This window comes from Anomaloglossus baeobatrachus, chromosome 8 (assembly GCF_048569485.1).
Source record: "Anomaloglossus baeobatrachus isolate aAnoBae1 chromosome 8, aAnoBae1.hap1, whole genome shotgun sequence".
NCBI lineage: Eukaryota > Metazoa > Chordata > Amphibia > Anura > Aromobatidae > Anomaloglossus > Anomaloglossus baeobatrachus.
This window is the reverse complement of record NC_134360.1, coordinates 176,709,596-176,728,621: the sequence shown is the minus strand read 5'-3', so window position 1 is coordinate 176,728,621 and position 19,026 is coordinate 176,709,596. Positions and strand designations below refer to the sequence as shown.

Here is a 19,026-nt window from a genome sequence, read left to right as displayed (position 1 = left end):
AATATATGTATATTATGTATGGCATAAGATAGTTGCCCGGCAACAAACTGCAGGGCATGTGACAGATGGCAGTTAGGATTAGCCTTGGGGGGGGGGAGCTGGTGATGAGAAAAAGGACAGATCCATCTTGTATCAGATAGGGTTTCTGACATAGAAGAGAGCGGAGTACTGGCTTAGGTGGGAGGCGTTCAATTATCTCATTGTTAACTCCTGAACGGCTGGAGCCAACGGCTCCTATTTGGTGCCAGGGTGAGCATCCATTTTCCTCCAAAGGGGGATATTAACGTGGAGTTCAGCTGTGGGAAGAAATAACAAGCTTGTTAATAACCGCAGACCTAAGCCAGGTGGGGTCAGAGTGTAAAGGACAGACATAAAGGGTTATTAGCATCTCCAAGATCCTATTCCAATATGTAGTAGGTGTAATAATAATAATAATATTAGCAAATATCTCCACTTAGAAATGTAGTATAGTTCTTCTAATTCACTATGTCGCTTACCTCATCTGCAGGGCATTGCAGGACCTTAGTTATCCATGGTTATGACCACTAGCAACTAACTGGCTGTGACTATATGCGTAGTTATAACTATGGATACCTACTACATATAGGGATAGGATCTTGGAGATGATAATACTCCTTTAAACGGAGCTAGCTCAGCTGAGAACCGAACAAAAGTCCTGAAGTGAGTTGTAACCTAGGAAGGAAGGAAAGCAAGAAAGTATTTTAGCGCATGTGTTGTACCACTATTTGTTGAAAAAGGCTAGTAAAGTAAGCTTTGAAGAAGAATTTTGGGTGTCCCGTAATTCATGTCTGGCCAACCTTGAGTGACGAAACTTGGAAGATGGCAGCAAGATACAAGAAACCAGTGAGTGTAATGCACGGCGCTCACATCGACACACACAACCAAAGATCCGTTTTCAATGTAAGGTGTCAACTTTAATGCCTCGCCCATGATTAACTCCCTCTGGCACCTTACACCTCTGTGAGAGTGTGCTGTGTGACTGAGTTTTGGTTCCCCTGTTTGTCTATTTTTGTGGTTTAATTTCACTTCTGTCCTGGTTCTCCCTGGTGGAGGGGGTATCAGATCAGGGCTGCTCAGGAGCAGGGCCAGGAAGGAGACTCAGACATCCCCACCTATAGGGATATTCCTGAAACTAGGGATAGAATAGGGCCCCCTAGCCTAAGGGTCAGCTTAGGAGTCCCGATTTTCTGCTATCCCCATAGTCATCATGACAAATGTCCAGTGTGTAGTTTGCAGGAAGATATAGAAGAATCTACTGTTAGAACTGTACTACCCCATGCTACTCCAGTCATCTGCTTGGAAGAATAGCTATGACTGCTCAGTAGAGTTGAGCGCGGTTCGCGGTTCGCGGTTCTCCAGTTCGCGGTTCGAGTGATTTTGGGGGCTGTTCTAGATCGAACTAGAACTCGAGCTTTTTTGCTAAAATTCAATAGTTCTAGATACGTTCGAGAACGGTTCTAGCAGAAAAAAGCAGGGCTTTTTACAGCTACAGTGTGCAGGAGCCATCGCTGGCAGCCTGCCAGAAGCTGGTAACCAAGATAAACATCGGGTATCCAAGCAAAGCGCTTTGGTTAGTAACCCGATGTTTATCCTAGTTACGTGCAGGAAGCCCACACTTCCCCGCTCAGCTCGCTCCGCCCCCTCCTGCCCGCGGCATGTACACACGTACACACACACACACACACACACATGGCCCCGCTCGGCTTACCTGCGGTGATGAAGTCCCGCCATCCCGACCTCAGCGCTGTCACTGTCCTCCATGGCCGCCGCTTGTCACATCACCTTCTCTCGCTTCCGACCTGAGACTGACTAGCGGTGACGTCACGGGCCTCTCGCGATACTTGGCTGTGAAGGCGCCGGTCATTGAACTCAGTGACAGGGGCTGTCAGCAGTGCAGGAGATCAGCGCAGGTAATGTACCTCGCTGACAGCAGCACTTGTCATGCCCTGCAGTGACCTGGGCTGACCCATTGATGTTAGCTCAGGTCACTGCACTGCTCTCCCAGCCAATGGGGAACATCCTGCTCTTCATTGACTGGGACAGTGTGGATCGTCATGGCAACCCCTTGGATTACACCAGACCTGGATTTGTTTTTCTTTCTAATAAATTGGTTAAAGAGGGAATGTTTTGGGGAGTGTTTTTTCAAATAAAAATGTGTTTGTCGTCTATTTTTTTTTATTACTGACTGGGTTGGTGATGTCGGGTATCTGATAGACGCCTGACCTCACCAACCCCAGGGTTTGATGCCAGGTGACATTACACATCTGGTATTAACCCCATATATTACCCCGTTTGCCACCGCACCAGGGCGCGGGATGAGCTGGGGCGAAGCACCAGGATTGGCGCATCTAATGGATGCGCCACTTCAGGGGCGGCTGCGGCCTGCTATTTTTAGGCTGGGGAGAGTCCAATAACCATGGACCTCCCTAGTCTGAGAATATCAGACCCCAGCTGTCTGCTTTACCTTGGCTGGTGATCCAATTTTGGGGGGACCCCTACGTGTTTTTTTTTTTAAATTATTTATTTAATTTAAAATAACAGCGTAGGGTGCCCTCAGTTTTGGATTACCAGCCAAGGTGAGGTTGCCAGCTGTGGTCTGCAGGCTGCAGCCGTCTGCTTTACCCTAGCTGGCTACAAAACTAGGGGGAACCCTACGTCATTTTTTTTTTTTATTTTTTTGGCTAAATACAAAGCTAAGCACCCCTTAGTGCCACATGAAAGGCACCAAAGGGTGCAAAATTACAAAATGCAGGAGAGTGGGACATTATGTGTCTTTCTGCCATTATAATGACAGAAAAGACTGATATGAAGTGCACAAGAAAATCACCAGAGCGCTCTACGCTGTGAAAAGCAGTAGAAAATGGCACTCTAGTGAACATGTGACTGCCTCATGTAGGATGAAGCTATGGATCCTGGGTAAATTTATGCATTTACCCTCCTTCAGTTTTTTTGCAGTACACAAAAAAAACGGAAGGCACACGGATGACAAACAGATGACATACGGACCGTCTACGGAACGGAAACGGATGCCACACGGATGCACCCGTGAAAAAAAACGGACTGTTTTTTGCAGACCGCAAAAATGCATCGGTCGTGTTAATGTAGCCTTATTCTGATCTGCCGTCTATAAACAGCAGGCAGAAATAAGTGAATAGCGCCCCCTGGCGTCAGAAAATCTCCAGGGTTTCAGGGCTAGCTGAGACCCTGGAGATCATGATTCAGGACGGTTTTTCCGGTCCCCGCTCACGTGATCACAGGTATACACCGTACACCGATGATCATGTTACAGTAAATGACAGCGCCGGTAAAAAATTATTTATCTCCCATCTGGCATGAACAAACACTTCTTCTCCACTTCTTCTCCACTTCTTCTCCACTTCTCCATTACTTCTCCACTTTTTCTCCACTTTTTCTCCACTTTTTCTCCATTACTTCTCCACTTTTTCTCCACTTTTTCTCCACTTTTTCTCCACTTTTTCTCCATTTTTTCTCCATTTTTTCTCCACTTTTTCTCCACTTTTTCTCCACTTTTTCTCCACTTCTTCTCCATTACTTCTCCACTTTTTCTCCACTTTTTCTCCACTTTTTCTCCACTTTTTCTCCACTTTTTCTCCATTTTTTCTCCATTTTTTCTCCACTTTTTCTCCATTTTTTTCTCCACTTTTTCTCCACTTTTTCTCCACTTTTTCTTCACTTCTTCTCCACTTTTTCTCCATTTTTTCTCCATTTTTTCTCCATTTTTTCACCATTTTTTCTCCACTTTTTCTCCACTTTTTCTCCACTTTTTCTCCACTTTTTCTCCATTTTTTCTCCATTTTTTCTCCATTTTTTCTCCACTTTTTCTCCACTTTTTCTCCACTTTTTCTCCATTTTTTCTCCACTTTTTCTCCATTTTTTCTCCACTTTTTCTCCACTTTTTCTCCATTTTTTCTCCACTTTTTCTCCACTTTTTCTCCATTTTTTCTCCACTTTTTCTCCACTTTTTCTCCATTTTTTCTCCACTTTTTCTCCACTTTTTCTCCACTTTTTCTCCACTTTTTCTCCACTTTTTCTCCATTTTTTCTCCATTTTTTCTCCATTTTTTCTCCACTTTTTCTCCACTTTTTCTCCACTTTTTCTCCACTTTTTCCCCACTTTTTCTCCATTTTTTCTCCACTTTTTCTCCACTTTTTCTCCACTTTTTCTCCACTTTTTCTCCATTTTTTTCTCCACTTTTTCTCCACTTTTTCTCCATTTTTTCTCCACTTTTTCTCCACTTTTTCTCCACTTTTTCTCCACTTTTTCTCCATTTTTTCTCCATTTTTTCTCCATTTTTTCTCCACTTTTTCTCCACTTTTTCTCCACTTTTTCTCCACTTTTTCCCCACTTTTTCTCCATTTTTTCTCCACTTTTTCTCCACTTTTTCTCCATTTTTTCTCCATTTTTTCTCCATTTTTTCTCCACTTTTTCTCCACTTTTTCTCCACTTTTTCTCCACTTTTTCTCCATTTCTTTCTCCATTTCTTTCTCCACTTTTTCTCCACTTTTTCTCCATTTTTTCTCCACTTTTTCTCCACTTTTTCTCCACTTTTTCTCCATTTTTTCTCCACTTTTTCTACATTTTTTCTCCACTTTTTCTCCACTTTTTCTCCACTTCTTCTCCACTTTTTCTCCACCTTTTCTCCACTTTTTCTCCATTTTTTCTCCACTTTTTCTACATTTTTTCTCCACTTTTTCTCCACTTTTTCTCCACTTTTTCTCTGTTCCTTTTCTATGGTCGGTCTACCCTTTAGCTCTGCCATGCATAGTGTAGCTCTACACCTACTGCACATGTTACTTTATGATTGACATCTCTTTCGTACCAGAGCTGTCTAAGCCTACTCTGACCCCATATTTGTCATTACTATATTGTCCTTGTACTGTATTATGACATTTGTATCATGTGTTTCATTTCTTGCTGTGTTGCAATTTTTTTGCTGCATCCCAATTGTACCTCTACATTGTTCGAGTTTATGTTATTGTTCTCTCACTCTTATGTGATACTGATTATTGTCATTTTTCATGATTACATGCAGATAAGTCCAATCTGACGAAGGCTCAGGCCGAAATGTCATTTGTAACTTGTTTTGGACAAAAACATATATGCTTATGAAAAAAATTTTTTTCTTAATACGGACCAATAAAGAGTAATTTTGCATTACTATCCATTGTGACTTACTGACTTAGTCTGGGAGATTTAGAGTGCCGAGGTTACTCACTAATTTTTTCTATTATTACCTCTGAGCACCTATATACCAGTGAGCAGAGCTTCCTCTACAGTACTTCTCCTGATTAGGCATGCCCTTACCTCATGAGCAGGGCATTGCAGCTTTGGTAGCAACCATTACGACATGGACTCTGCTGCTGTGGACCCGGGGAGAGTGAGTGCAGATTCATTGCACCCACACTCCTCACATGAAGGGTCCGCACTCCTAGAAAATGGGGGATACGTTCCCTGAGTGTCTCCCCCCCATATTCTAGACAATCCAGAGTCGTCGTGGGACCCCTTTATTTTTTTTCTTACAATAAATTGGTGAAAGAGGAAATGTTTTGGGGACTGTTTTTTCAAATAAATTTCTTTTGTCGATTTTTTTTTTTGTTAGTACTGACAGTTTATGATGTTGGGTATCTAATAGACGCCATGACATCACAAACTGCTGGGCTTGATCTCAGGTGACTTTACAGCTAGTATCAACCCGATTTATTACCCCGTTTGCCACTGCACCAGGGCACGGGATGAGCTGGGGTGAAGCGCCAGGATTGGCGCATCTAGTGGATGCGCCACGTCTGGGGTGCCTGTGGCCTGCTATTTTTAGGCTGTGAAGGCCCAATAACTATGGACCTTCGCACCCTGAGAATACCAGACCACAGCTGTCCGCTTTACCTTGGCTGGTGATCCAATTTGGGGGGGCCCTACCTTTATTGTGTAATTATTAATATTTATAAAATAATTATAAAAAAGAGCCTGAGGGGACCTCCACATTGGATCCCCAACCACGGTAAAGCTGCCAGCTGTGGTTTTCAGGCTATAGCCTTCTGCTTTACCCTAGCTGGCTATCAAAAATGGGGGGACCCAACGTCATTTTTTTTTTAACTATTTTTTAAATAGAAAAAATTAATGGGCTTCCCTGTATTTTGATTGCCAACCAAGGTAACGGCAGGCAGATGGGGGTGGCAACCCATAGCTGTCTGCTTTATCTGCGCTGAGAATCAAAAATACCGCGGAGCGCTACGTCATCTTTTTAAAGATTTATTTTTACAGCACTGTGATGTCCAGCAATCAAAATACAGGGAAGCCCATTTTGTTTTTAGTTATTTAAATAAGTAATTAAAAAAAATATATATGGGCTCCCGCTGCATTTTTTGTATTGCTAGCTAAGGGTAATCCAAGCAGCTACTGGCTGCTAACCCCCACTGCTTGGTGTTACCTTCACTGGCAATGGAAAATCCAGGTAAGCATTTTTTATTTTTTTTGCCAAAAAACTACAAAACAAGGACGTGAGCTTCGCCATATTTTTGTATGCTAGCCAGGTATAGCAGGCAGGTGCTGGAAGAGTTGGATACAGCGCCAGAAGATGGTGCTTCTATGAAAGTGCCATTTTCTGAGGCGGCTGCAGACTGCAATTCGCAGCAGTGGGGCCCAGAAAGCTCAGGCCAACCTGTGCTGCAGATTCCAATCCCCAGCTGCCTAGTTGTACCTGGCTGGACACAAAAATGGGGCGAAGCCTACGTCATTTGTTTTCTAATTATTTCATGAAATTCATGAAATAATAAAAAAAAGGGCTTCCCTTTATTTTTGGTACCCAGCCGGGTACAAATAGGCAACTGGGGCTTGGGGGCAGCCGTACCTGCCTGCTGTACCTGGCTAGCATACAAAAATATGGCGAAGCCCACATAATTTTTTCAGGGGGCAAAAAACTTCTGCATACAGTCCTGGATGGAGTATGCTGAGCCTTGTAGTTCTGCAGCTGCTGTCTGTCTGTATGGAGAAGAGCAGACAGCAGCTGCAGAACTACAAGGCTCAGCATACTCCATCCAGGACTGTATGCAGAAGTTTTTTGCCCACCAAAAAAATGACGTGGGCTTCGCCATATTTTTGTATGCTAGCCAGGTACAGCAGGCAGCCACGGGCTGCCTCCAACCCCCAGTTGCCTATTTGTACCCGGCTGGGAACCAAAAATATAGGGAAGCCCGTTTTTTTTAATTATTTCACTTATTTCATGAAATAATTAAAAAACAAATGACGTGGGCTTCGCCCCATTTTTGTGTCCAGCCAGGTACAACTAGGCAGCTGGGGATTGGAATCCGCGGCACAGGTTAGCCCGAGGTTTTTGGGCGCCTCTGCTGCGAATTTCAGTCCGCAGCCGTCCCAGAAAATGGCGCTCTCATAGAAGCGCCATCATCTGGCGCTGTATTCAACTCTTCCAACAGCCCTGGAGCCGGGTGGCTTGTTGGGTAATCATGAGTTAATACTGGCTTTGTATTACTAGCCAGTATTAAGCCAGAGATTCTTAATGTCAGGCACGTTTGACCCGGCCATTAAGAATCTTCAATAAAGGGTTAAAAAAAAGACACCACACAGAGAAAAAATACTTTAATAGAAATAAATACACAGACACATTAGAGACTCCATTTTTATTACCCCCTGTCAGCCCAATAAATCCCCAAAAAACCAGCGCTGATAAGAGGTTTTTTTATTAATATTTTATACTTTTTATTGCTATCCTTGTTTTAGACACATATGTATTCAAAACAATTCACACAATAGAACAAGGAAAAAGAAAGAAGAATAAACCACATATGGTAGAAATAAAAATAAAAGTAAAAATAAAGAATAAGTAATTGATAGTGCAGCAAACAGATACCAGGTGTCTGGTTGCAGTACCCCGGCCGGTAGTAGAGCAATTATTAAATCTAGTATAGTATATTAAGTGATGCTTCAAGGCATATGATATTTAATGCCAATTGAAACTATCACTGCAATATGATTTTTCAGATACCTGGAGAGTTTTTTTCAATCCATAAGCAAAAAGGTTTTTAATAGAGGCTTAAATTATAAGCAGCAATTTCAGCGTTCCAAGTGCCTTTAAATGAATTTGAAGAAACTGCACTTCAGGATTGTAGTGAGGATTGTAGTGAGGATGAGGTGCCCCAGCTCATCACTTGATGAGCTGGGGCACCTCATCCTCACTACAATCCTCACTAGTGTAGTAGTAGTGACGATTGTAGTGAGGATGAGGTGCCCCAGCTCATCACTTGATGAGCTGGGGCACCTCATCCTCACTACAATCCTCACTACAATCGGGAAGCAGCGTGCAGCCTTCACTCCGTGAGAGATCAGTGCTGCTGGCTGTCAGCGGTAACAGCGGTAACGCTGACAGACGCGTTACCATAGCAACGGTGCTCTCGGAGCCGCGGTTAGCGGTGACGTCACTGCTAACTGCGTTGCTATGGCAACGGTGATCTACGTTAATGACCGGCTGTGTCAGCCGGTCCCTAACGGAACGGGGAGTCGACCGTGTGCTAGAGTATGTCGCCGGTACACGGCGATACACAAATGTGCACCGTGTACCGGAGAGTGCAATGACAGGTCCTACATGACGCGTCATAGTCATGTGACCAGTCTGTAGCCAATGAGATAATAGCCACGTGACTGGTCACATGGCTATTTTGACGTCACGATAGGTCCTGCATTACTGCTGGCAGTGCCGGTCACCGGGAGGATTCAGCGATCATCGGATGGAATAGCGGCAGGAGACAGAGTGCAGGAGGGATCGCGGGGACCGTTAAGTGTTATGGCAATGTTTATTAACTGTTTGTGTACATTTATCATGCATTTTTATGTGTTTGTGATTGCCTCCCATTATAGCCTATTGGTTCGAGTTCAGTTCGTCGAACGTTCGACGAACCGAACTCGAACGGGAGCGCCGTTCGGCGAACTGACCTCGAGCCGAACCGCGACCGGTTCGCTCATCTCTACTGCTCAGTGCTGCAACCCGCCCAAATGACTGGAACAATTGTAGTTTGACTATTATATTATGTTCTACTTTTACCATTGCCTGCAAACTACATACTGGGGACTAAACTTAACATGTAACGAGGCATTGCACAATATATGGTGCTCTATTTTTGCTTAGATCTTCAACCATTTGATGCAGCTATGTAAGCCCCAAATTAGGCACTTACAGGAGAGAATACAGTGATTTATTTTTGCTTTTTTAATCTACGTAATCTGTTTTGTCTTATTATGCTCCATTAAGTACAATATTAGTAGCTTTGAGCCTTTTGTAAGTGTAATATCGGTTGGCATGTGTATTGACTGAATTATAGGTTGTGTGTTTTTCTGAAATGTATTAATAAATTGTGTTTTTAGGGGGGTTCTTTGTCAAATAGATCTTCCACCAATCCACAACATGATTTGCCACAATTTTCAAACTAGCCAATCACTTTTATTGCACCATACGCTACCAATGACAAAAAACAGTTGTTATTTGTGGACTGTTCATAAATTTATGGACAGTTGACAGAGAGTAGTTTGTGTAACACCAACAGGATTATGTCTCTTGCTGCTTACACAAACTGCTCCTTATACTCTGATAGTCTATAACTAGAGCTAGGCAGACCCGTGTATGTTTGGGTTCGGCCGGACTTTTGTTAAGGCCCCCTTCACACGTCCGTGAAAAACACGCACGTGTGTTACGGGCCGTTTTTCGGGTCCGTGTCCCGTTTTTGTGTCCGTTTTTATGGTCCGTGTGGCACCTGTGTGAATTGCGTATGCTAGCCGTGTTTGTGTGCAGAACGTCCGTGTGTGCGTGTGGAATTAACGTGTATGTGTACGTGTAATGTCCGTGTGTAATGTCCGTGTGTGTGATGCACAATGTCGTTTATAAATGTCGGCTGACAGCAGACAGAGTTGCGCGATGAGAATGAACTCGGGTGAACTTCACCCGACTTCATCCTCATACCGCGGCTCTGTCTGTGTCGAGTACTGATTAGCGGTCACCTGTGAAGGATTCACCGGTGACCGCTAATCCCCCGATTGACTGAAGTGTCCCCCCCTCTCTCATACTCACCGATCCCCGATCCCCGGCGCTGCACGGCATTCACACGGCTGCGGCGGCTTTTACTATTTTGAAAAAGCCGGCCGCTCATTAAACAATCTCCTATTCCCTGCTTTCCCCGCCCACCGGCGCCTATGATTGGTTACAGTGAGACACGCCCCCACGCTGAGTGACAGGTGTCACACTGCACCCAATCACAGCAGCCGGTGGGCGTGTCTATACTGTGCAGTAAAATTAATAAATAAATAATTTAAAAAAAACGGCGTGCGGTTCCCCCCAATTTTAATGCCAGCCAGATAAAGCCATAGGGCTGAAGGCTGGTATTCTCAGGATGGGGAGCTCCACGTTATGGGGAGCCCCCCACCCTAACAATATCAGTCAGCAGCCGCCCAGAATTGCCGCATACATTATATGCGACAGTTCTGGGGCTGTACCCGGCTCTTCCCGATTTGCCCTGGTGCCGTTGGCAAATCGGGGTAATAAGGAGTTATTGGCAGCCCATAGCTGCCAATAAGTCCTAGATTAATCATGTCAGGCGTCTATGAGACACCTTCCATGATTAATCTGTAAGTGACTGTAAAAAAACACACACCCGAAAAAATCCTTTATTAGAAATAAAAAACACACACAAATTCCCTCATTACCAATTTATTAACCCCGACAAACCCTCCATGTCCGGCGTACTCCACGGACCTCCAGCGTCGCTTCCAGCATGAAGGTGACAGGAGCAGCAGAAGACACCGCCGCTCCGGTCACCTCCACACAGCAAATGAGGTGAGTAGCGCGATCAGCTGCTGTCACTGAGGTTACCCGCGGCCACCGCTGGATCCAGCGGTGGCCGCGAGTTACCTGACTGACAGCAGCTGATCGCGCTACTCACCTCATTTGCTGTGTGGAGGTGACAGGAGCGGCGGTGTCTTCTGCTGCTCCTGTCACCTTCATGCTGGAAGCGACGCTGGAGGTCCGTGGAGTACGCCGGACATGGAGGGTTTGTCGGGGTTAATAAATTGGTAATGAGGGAATGTGTTTGTGTTTTTTATTTCTAATAAAGGATTTTTTCGGGTGTGTGTGTTTTTTTACTGTAACTTACAGATTAATCATGGAAGGTGTCTCATAGACGCCTGACATGATTAATCTAGGACTTATTGGCAGCTATGGGCTGCCAATAACTCCTTATTACCCCGATTTGCCAACGGCACCAGGGCAAATCGGGAAGAGCCGGGTACAGCCCCAGAACTGTCGCATATAATGTATGCGGCAATTCTGGGCGGCTGCTGACTGATATTGTTAGGGTGGGGGGCTCCCCATAACGTGGAGCTCCCCATCCTGAGAATACCAGCCTTCAGCCGTATGGCTTTATCTGGCTGGCATTAAAATTGGGGGGAACCGCACGCCGTTTTTTTTAAATTATTTATTTATTTATTTTACTGCACAGTATAGACACGCCCACCGGCTGCTGTGATTGGGTGCAGTGTGACACCTGTCACTCAGCGTGGGGGCGTGTCTCACTGTAACCAATCATAGGCGCCGGTGGGCGGGGAAAGCAGGGAATACGAGATTGTTTAATGGGCGGCCGGCTTTTTCAAAATAGTAAAAGCCGCCGCAGCCGTGTGAATGCCGTGCAGCGCTGCGCCGGAGATCGGGGAACGGTAAGTATGAGAGAGGGGGGGAAACTGACCGACAGACTGTGAGAGAGGGACAGACAGACAGAGAGACCGACAGAGAGACAGAGAGACTGACCGACGGACTCAGGGAGATTGACCGACATACACAGAAATAGAAAGAATAGCCGACATCACTAGAAATAAAAACACCAAACGGACACGGACTATAGGTATATGCATACGTGTTTACTAACGTGTGTGCACATACCCATAGACTTTCATTGTGTCCACGTGTGCGTGCTCCGTGCAGATAACGGACATGCATCCGTGCCAAACGCAAACACATACGGATCACGGACACGCACACACGGACATAATGAAATAACGGACGTGTGACCACAATCATAGATTAACATTGGTGCACGTTTGGCCGTGTCTCCGGTATATACGGAAACGGACCAAACACGCACGTGTATCACGGACGTGTGAAGGGGGCCTAAAAGTGTGTTTGAAGATCCAGATTTGACCTGAATTTGTTCTCAAACCCCAAACCTCATAAAAGTCAATGGGGACCCAAACTAACAGGGCTCAACTCAAGTAACGAGCATAATGGAAGTCAATGATTGGGCAGTTCGGCTCTCCGCCCACATACAGCCAGCCATAAGCAGAGCATTTCTGTGGGAGGTTCGGTTATTTTTTGTTTTTGTTTTTTTTCTGTACACACTAGATCCGAAAACATAGTGTTTACTCCCAGTGACAGCCATTCAGAGACTGCAAGCGGCTCTCATGGAGCCAAGTATCAAGCGTACTCGAGCGCAGCGATGCTCTATCAAGTGGTTAGCATACGAACATCACCCAAAGTTGGACAAAGACATTTTTTTTTAAAAGACCTTGTTCGGGTTCGACACCCAGTGTTTGGTACGAACCTCGACCTTTACAGTTTGGGTTCGCTCATCTCTATCTATAAGTAATCGTTATCAGGCCCAGACTTCAGAACATTTGCTTTATCTACATTTCTCCTTTCACAGACTGCTCTCCCCGGTACACCAACTGCTCCCCACACAACAACCTTCCAGGAATTCTACCACCTGTAGCAGAATTTGTCTCTCCGCTTCCAATATCCTCCCTGCACTGATCATAGAGTTAACTACGTGTAGACTGAGAGGACTGTAGGCATAGCTCTCCCTATGTTTGGGCATAGATCTTCTTGGGTGCTCGACCAGATCGTCAGTGGGAAAGCTTCCGTCTCCCCGTCTTTGCTTAGAAGAGGCAGGCAGTAGACCTCTGCAGCCAATCAGTGGCCTCTGCAGTCATGGATGTAATACTGGCATCATCCCTCCTACTATATCTGTAAATGATGATGCCTGTAGTATTGAATGTGGCCAATTAGGCAACTCAATGACTTCAGCCGTCACATTCTGGCCACTTGTAAAAAAAGAGGAAAATGCTGTAACTTCCAGATTGGTGGATGATTGGACATGTGAGTATTAGGGTTCAATTTTTTTTACTTCAAAAGTTGGATAACCCATTTAATGCTAATTTATCTGTTCAATTTTCCTCACAAAAAGCATGACTATTTACATCTATTTAAAAGAAAGTATGACTGCTAGAATGTGGAGAAGAATTCACATATGAAAACATTATGCTCATTTACAGGTAAGAAAATTCATACGTGCCGAGCTACTAGCTCACTTGTGTTCTTCAGAGGAACAAAACATTTTGATGGAGGACTCATCTGAGCAGACTCAAAAGCAAGAAGAAATGCTAAGGGATGACTGTGCTGCATCAGAAGCTCAGCGGATTATCGGCAATAACAGCGCATACATCGGTTTCACCCCGGTATCTTCTCCAGAGGACAGTTCATGGATGCAGTTTCACTGGTACAGAACATGGTTTATAAAAGTCATATAAATGAGAAAATATTAGGTCACAGAAGGAAGGCTATACCTGCATACAGAATGGGCTCTGTAACTTAGAGCAGATATGTGGCTGAGGAAGTTCCTTCTTCCTGGAGATATCCCCTTTCTTGTAGACGTAATGATTCCTAATCCTAGGTCTTCAGAATGTCTACTACAGTTATTATTTAGGTCTATAAATTTTATCCAGTGATTTACAGAATTGCATTTACTGCTATTGATGTTTTGTTGGATCACTGATTTATCATACATGCCTGTTTTTCTTAGTTACTCCATTACCTTGTATTTCTGCTAGACATCTTGGTAAAAAAAAATCATTACTGGAGGCAAATTTACAGTTATGTCTAGAAATATTTGGACAATGACACAAGTTTTATCATTTTAGCTGTTTACTGAAACATATTAAAGATAAATTTATATAATAAATATGGGCTTAAAGTGCAAACTCTTAGGTTTTATTTGAGGGTATCCACATTGTAATAGGAGTAATGGTTTAGGAATTACAGCATGGGCTATTCCCTCATTAATCCATTATATTAAGCAGGTAAAAGGCCTGTAGCTGATTCCAGGTGTGACATTTGCATTTAAAAGCAGTTGCGTCAACCCACAACATGGTATCAAAGGAGTCCTCAATGGAAGAGAAACAGAACCTCATTAAGCTGGAAAGAAAATCATCAGAGAGGTAGCAGAAATATTAGGACTGAGCAAATCAATAACTTGTATGGAGGTGTATAGGAGAAAGGGTTTTTCTCCGTGCTCACACCACACTGCTCAATTGTAATAAATCTATGTCTTTTTATTCTATTGTAGGCACAGGACTGTATTTATGTTCTTTTGGCTTGCTGTCCTGATGAAGAGGCCTGTGTCCCTCGAAACACGTTGACCTGTGCCTACAATAGAATAAAAAGACATAAATTTATTACAATCGAGCAGTGTTGTGTGAACGCGGCGAAAAACCCTTTCTTCCATACACCTCCATGCATTAACCTCAGGGAGCTGCAGATGACCACCTCAATTTCAGTTAAAATAGGGGTTGTGACTAACGCAACCGCTATAGGTGAGTGATCCTGACATTCATACTTAAGTGTTTTACCGGTTAAGACCCTATTGCACTTTTTTCTTCTGCAGTGTTTTTTCAAATCAATAACTTGGTACATTCTGAAAAAAAGCATACTGGTGAGCTTGGAAATGCAAAAAAAAAACCCTGGATGTCCACAAAAGAGAACAGTGATGGATAATTGCAGAATCCTTTCCATGGTGAAGAAAACCCCCTTCAACATCTCAAGTGAAGGACATACTCAAGGACGTATGTGTTTCAGTATCTAAGTCTACCATAAAGAGAAGACTTTATGAGAGCTAATACAAAGAGTTCACCACAATGTGCAAACCATTAATTAACCTTAAAAATAGAAAAGCCAAATTAGACTTTACCAGAAAACATCTAAAGAAGCAAACCCAGTTTTGGAAAAGCATTCTATGGACAGGTGAAACTAAAATCAACCTGTACCAGAATGATGGGAAGAAGAAAATGTGGAGAGGGCTTGAAATGGCTCATGATCTAAAGCATACCATATCCTGTGTAAAACAAGATGGAGGCAGTGTGATGGCAAAGGCATACATGGCTTCCAGTGGCACTGGGTCACTAGTGGTTATTCATGATGTGACTGAAGACAGAAGCAGCTGGATGAATTGTGAAGTGTACAGGGCAAGACATTCTGCTCAGATTTAACCAAATGCAGCAAGGTTGGTTGGACGGCGCTTCACAGTACAGATGGACAATGACCCAAAACATACTGCGAAAGCAACTGAGGAGTTTTTTTTAAGGCAAATAAGTGGAATATTCTGCAATGTCCGATTCAATCACTAGATATCAACCCTATCAAGTATGTATTTCTCATGCTTAGAGAACTTAATGGATAAAGACCCACACACAAGCAACTACAGTAAAGGCCTGGCAAAGCATCACTAATGAGTATACCCAGCAATTGGTGACGTCCATGGAGTCCTAACTTCATGCAGTCATTGCCTGCAAAGGATACTCTACAAAGTATTAAAAATAAGATTTTATTTATGGCAAAGTAAATTTGTCCAATTATTTTTGAGCCCCTGAAATGAGGAGGCTTTGTAGAAAAATGGTTGCAATTCCTAAATCTTTCACAGGATATCATTGTTCAACTCCTTTATTTAAACCTGAAGGTCTCCACTTCAATTGCATCTCAGTAGTTTAATTTGATATAACAAATACTGGTATACAGAGCTGAAATCATGAAGATTTAATCACTATCCAAATATTTCTGGACTTAATTGTATATTAGCAGCACAGATGTTTGGAAATACAGTTTAACTCTAAAAGTCATATTCACAAGTTAATATAAGCTGCTGCTTGCTTATATAAGAATAATATAAATACATGTACATAAAATAATGTAGCTTATTTAGTTTAGACTAAATTTGCCCTGTTCCAGTGGCCAGCAGAATATCTACCGTAGGTCTGCAGTAAAACCCGCAATCCTGGAAACCACCAGAAACAATTTTTTAATATTTGAAGGGCTTCCACAGGCTGGCATATTGCACCCAGATGTAAGTGGCCATACTAATGCCACAACACCCACTCTCCCCCACTTGGTCAGCTAAACCAAAATTATATCAGGGTAATGCAGCAGCAATACAGTCCAAAAAATGTGATTTCCTTAAGGTTATGTGTAGGGATGAGCAAACCCAAATAGTAAAGTTCAGGGTTCGTACCGGGTCATGAACTCGAACACAGACTTTTAAAAAGGTCAGTGTCGACTTTGGCGTTTGGGTACTGATAATATGCTAATAAAGTTTGTTGAAAGGATGCAGCACAGACTATAAACAAGCTTTATTGCAAGTAGAAGTTGCCTGTACACTGTTGTGAACAATAAAAAAAAAATATATATAGTGTGTGCTCCCACTTATTTTTGATAACCAGTGCAGGTAAAGCAAACAGCAGGGGGCTGCAACCCTCAGCTGTTGGCTTTATCTTTGCTGGGTAACAAAAAGGAGGAGATCCCATGCCATTTTTTAAAATAATTTAAATATTGATTTGCATTGTAAAGTATAAAGCATCTTCAGAGCGGAAAAATCAAGAATGATCTGGTCACTTCTTTTAACAGCTTGACATCATCGGAAAACTGAAGCAGTTGAATGCTAAAAAAAATGAACATATGAGCAAGTCTTTTGTACATAGAGATAGATATGTTTATTCTTTTAAGTACTTAGTTAATGGTTTTCCAGGCAGATTTAAGAGTGCACCTGCTTCAAAAAAAGACGTCATGTGCACATGTCGCGGGCGGAGGAGGGGACGCCGCGCTCTCCCACTGCTCGGGTCCGTCTGCTGCTGCGGCCTGCCGCTGCTCGGTGGCTCGAGTGATGGGCCGGATCCCGGAGACTCGAGCAGCGCTCCTCGCCCCTGAGTAAAAGGGGATTGGTTTTTGGGATAGTTTATTGTCCGTGACGCCACCCACGGTTGTGGTGATTGTATGGACACCACCGCTGCTCTGTATGGGGATCCCGGGAGCGATGACAGGGAGCAGCAAAGTTGTTAGTTCTCCCCTCCGTGGGTAGGGGGTGGTGGTCCCGGGGCCCAGTGATGAGGTGGGTGATGAGGGATGGCGGGGCCAGTGCAGGGCTTGGTGGGGTGCAGGGACGCGGGGGCAGCGCTGTGCCTTGCGGCACTGTGGTACTCACTCAGCCTGAGACAGAGACACAGTTCTCGGTAAAACACACGGCTGGAAAGACGGTTCCCACGGACGGCTGCACTTGCTTTTCCCCAGTAGTTGACGGTGACGGTCCCTCTTCCTGCACCTAATGTTTCTGTGTTGGTAGCGATGGGTTCCCACCGGTTACCCACTCCTCGGCTTCAATCTGGGCCGAAGGAGCCCCTCTCTTTGCCCGCAGGCGCTGGCCCTGAGAAACTGGTGCCTTGGCGGTGGCGGTGTCTCTCTGTTACGGTTGGACTGTTGCCTTCAATCGGGACTTGGTTGTTGGGAGACCCAGAGGTCCCCTTCACTGACGGATTTGGCAAATTCACGGCGACTCCAAGCCTTGCCGGGATCCGAAAGGCCCCTGCCCTGGTGCTGACTGCTCTTCGTATACCGCTCCAAACCGCCGGGCCACCACCCGTCCGCGGTCCTTCCAGCGACCTCCAAGCAGCCACCCCTGCGGACTATCACCGCCGTCTGCTGACCTTGCTGTCACAGTCCGGGGCACACACCCGGACCAACTTCAGGCTTTACTACTCTCACTTCTCTACCACTTCAGCTTTTCTCCCTAGCTCCTCTACCACTTCACTTCCTTCTTCTTTTACTTCCCTCCCTTGACTGCCTGTGTTCTCCCGCCTCCAGGGCTGTGAACTCCTCGGTGGGCGGAGCCAACCGCCTGGCCCACCCCCTGGTGTGGACATCAGCCCCTGGAGGAAGGCAACAAGAATTTTTGGTTAGCCTAGTTGTTCCTAACTGGGGTGTAGGGTGTGGTGGTGTTTTGACCTGTGACCCCTGGCTTGCCCAGGGCGTCACATTCCCCCTTAGCAAAATGCAGACCGTCCGCGGGCTGCCCATCCAACACCGGTTTTATTTTCTGAAAAATATATAAAAGGTAAAATGGTAAACATAACAACTTATGACATCATCCCACATCGGGAGGTTCAGTACTTAAACGTTGCAAACGGTTTACGGTTACGGTCTCCGCTCTCTTCCACCCAAGTAACCTGGCCCTGATGCTGCCCCTAAAGCCCAGGCAGCACCCCTTGACCCCAGTCCAGCACAAGTTACCTGAGCGGGATCTGTCCTTCCCCTCCAGAGGGTAGCCACCGGTTCCTGTGGTGGCTGGGCCCCAGCCTGCTCTACTGTGGGCCCTCCCTCCAACCTGCCTCTCCGGAGGCGGTAATTGCGGAAACGGTAACGGTAAAACAACTTATTTACATGCCACTTAACGTTTGTGGTTGCCCTGCAAGTTCACGGGCTTGTCCATGAGCAGTTCCTCATGCAACTTTTAAACGGTCCCCACGGGGACAACGGTGACGGCAACGGCCGGTTCTCTCAATCACGGTCAGACAATCTGGTAACTGTTCGGTTATCATTTTTGCTTATCATCTTTAAAACTTTCAAACAAAACTCAGTGGTGGTCCCAACGGGGACGGTGCAACGGTGCTCCGCTGCCTTTACTCCGAGTCCTCAACATCACCTGAGGGAGGGGGCGCGGCGCTCACTCGGGACTCCTGGCTGCCCCTTAGCTTAGCGTCCAGCGCGAACCACCCCCTCTCCCCACAGTGCCGGGTGTACTGCACGATGTCGCCCGGCATCAAGTTACGGCCAGGATGCTCCTCAGGCAGGTGGGCATTCACATCCCGCCGGGCTATAAACACTTCGGCCTCCAGGCCCGGTTC

General features: G+C 45.0%; 1 protein-coding gene across 1 annotated transcript in view; it reads left to right on the top strand.

Moving 5' to 3' along the window:
- Positions 1–19,026, top strand: part of DNM3 (dynamin 3) — a 576,617-nt gene that overhangs the window by 467,587 nt on the left and 90,004 nt on the right. Inside the window, exon 16 of the mRNA XM_075320993.1 lies at positions 13,360–13,583. Within this exon, the coding sequence (XP_075177108.1) occupies positions 13,360–13,583 (224 nt within the window). The remainder of the gene's footprint in view (positions 1–13,359; positions 13,584–19,026) is intronic.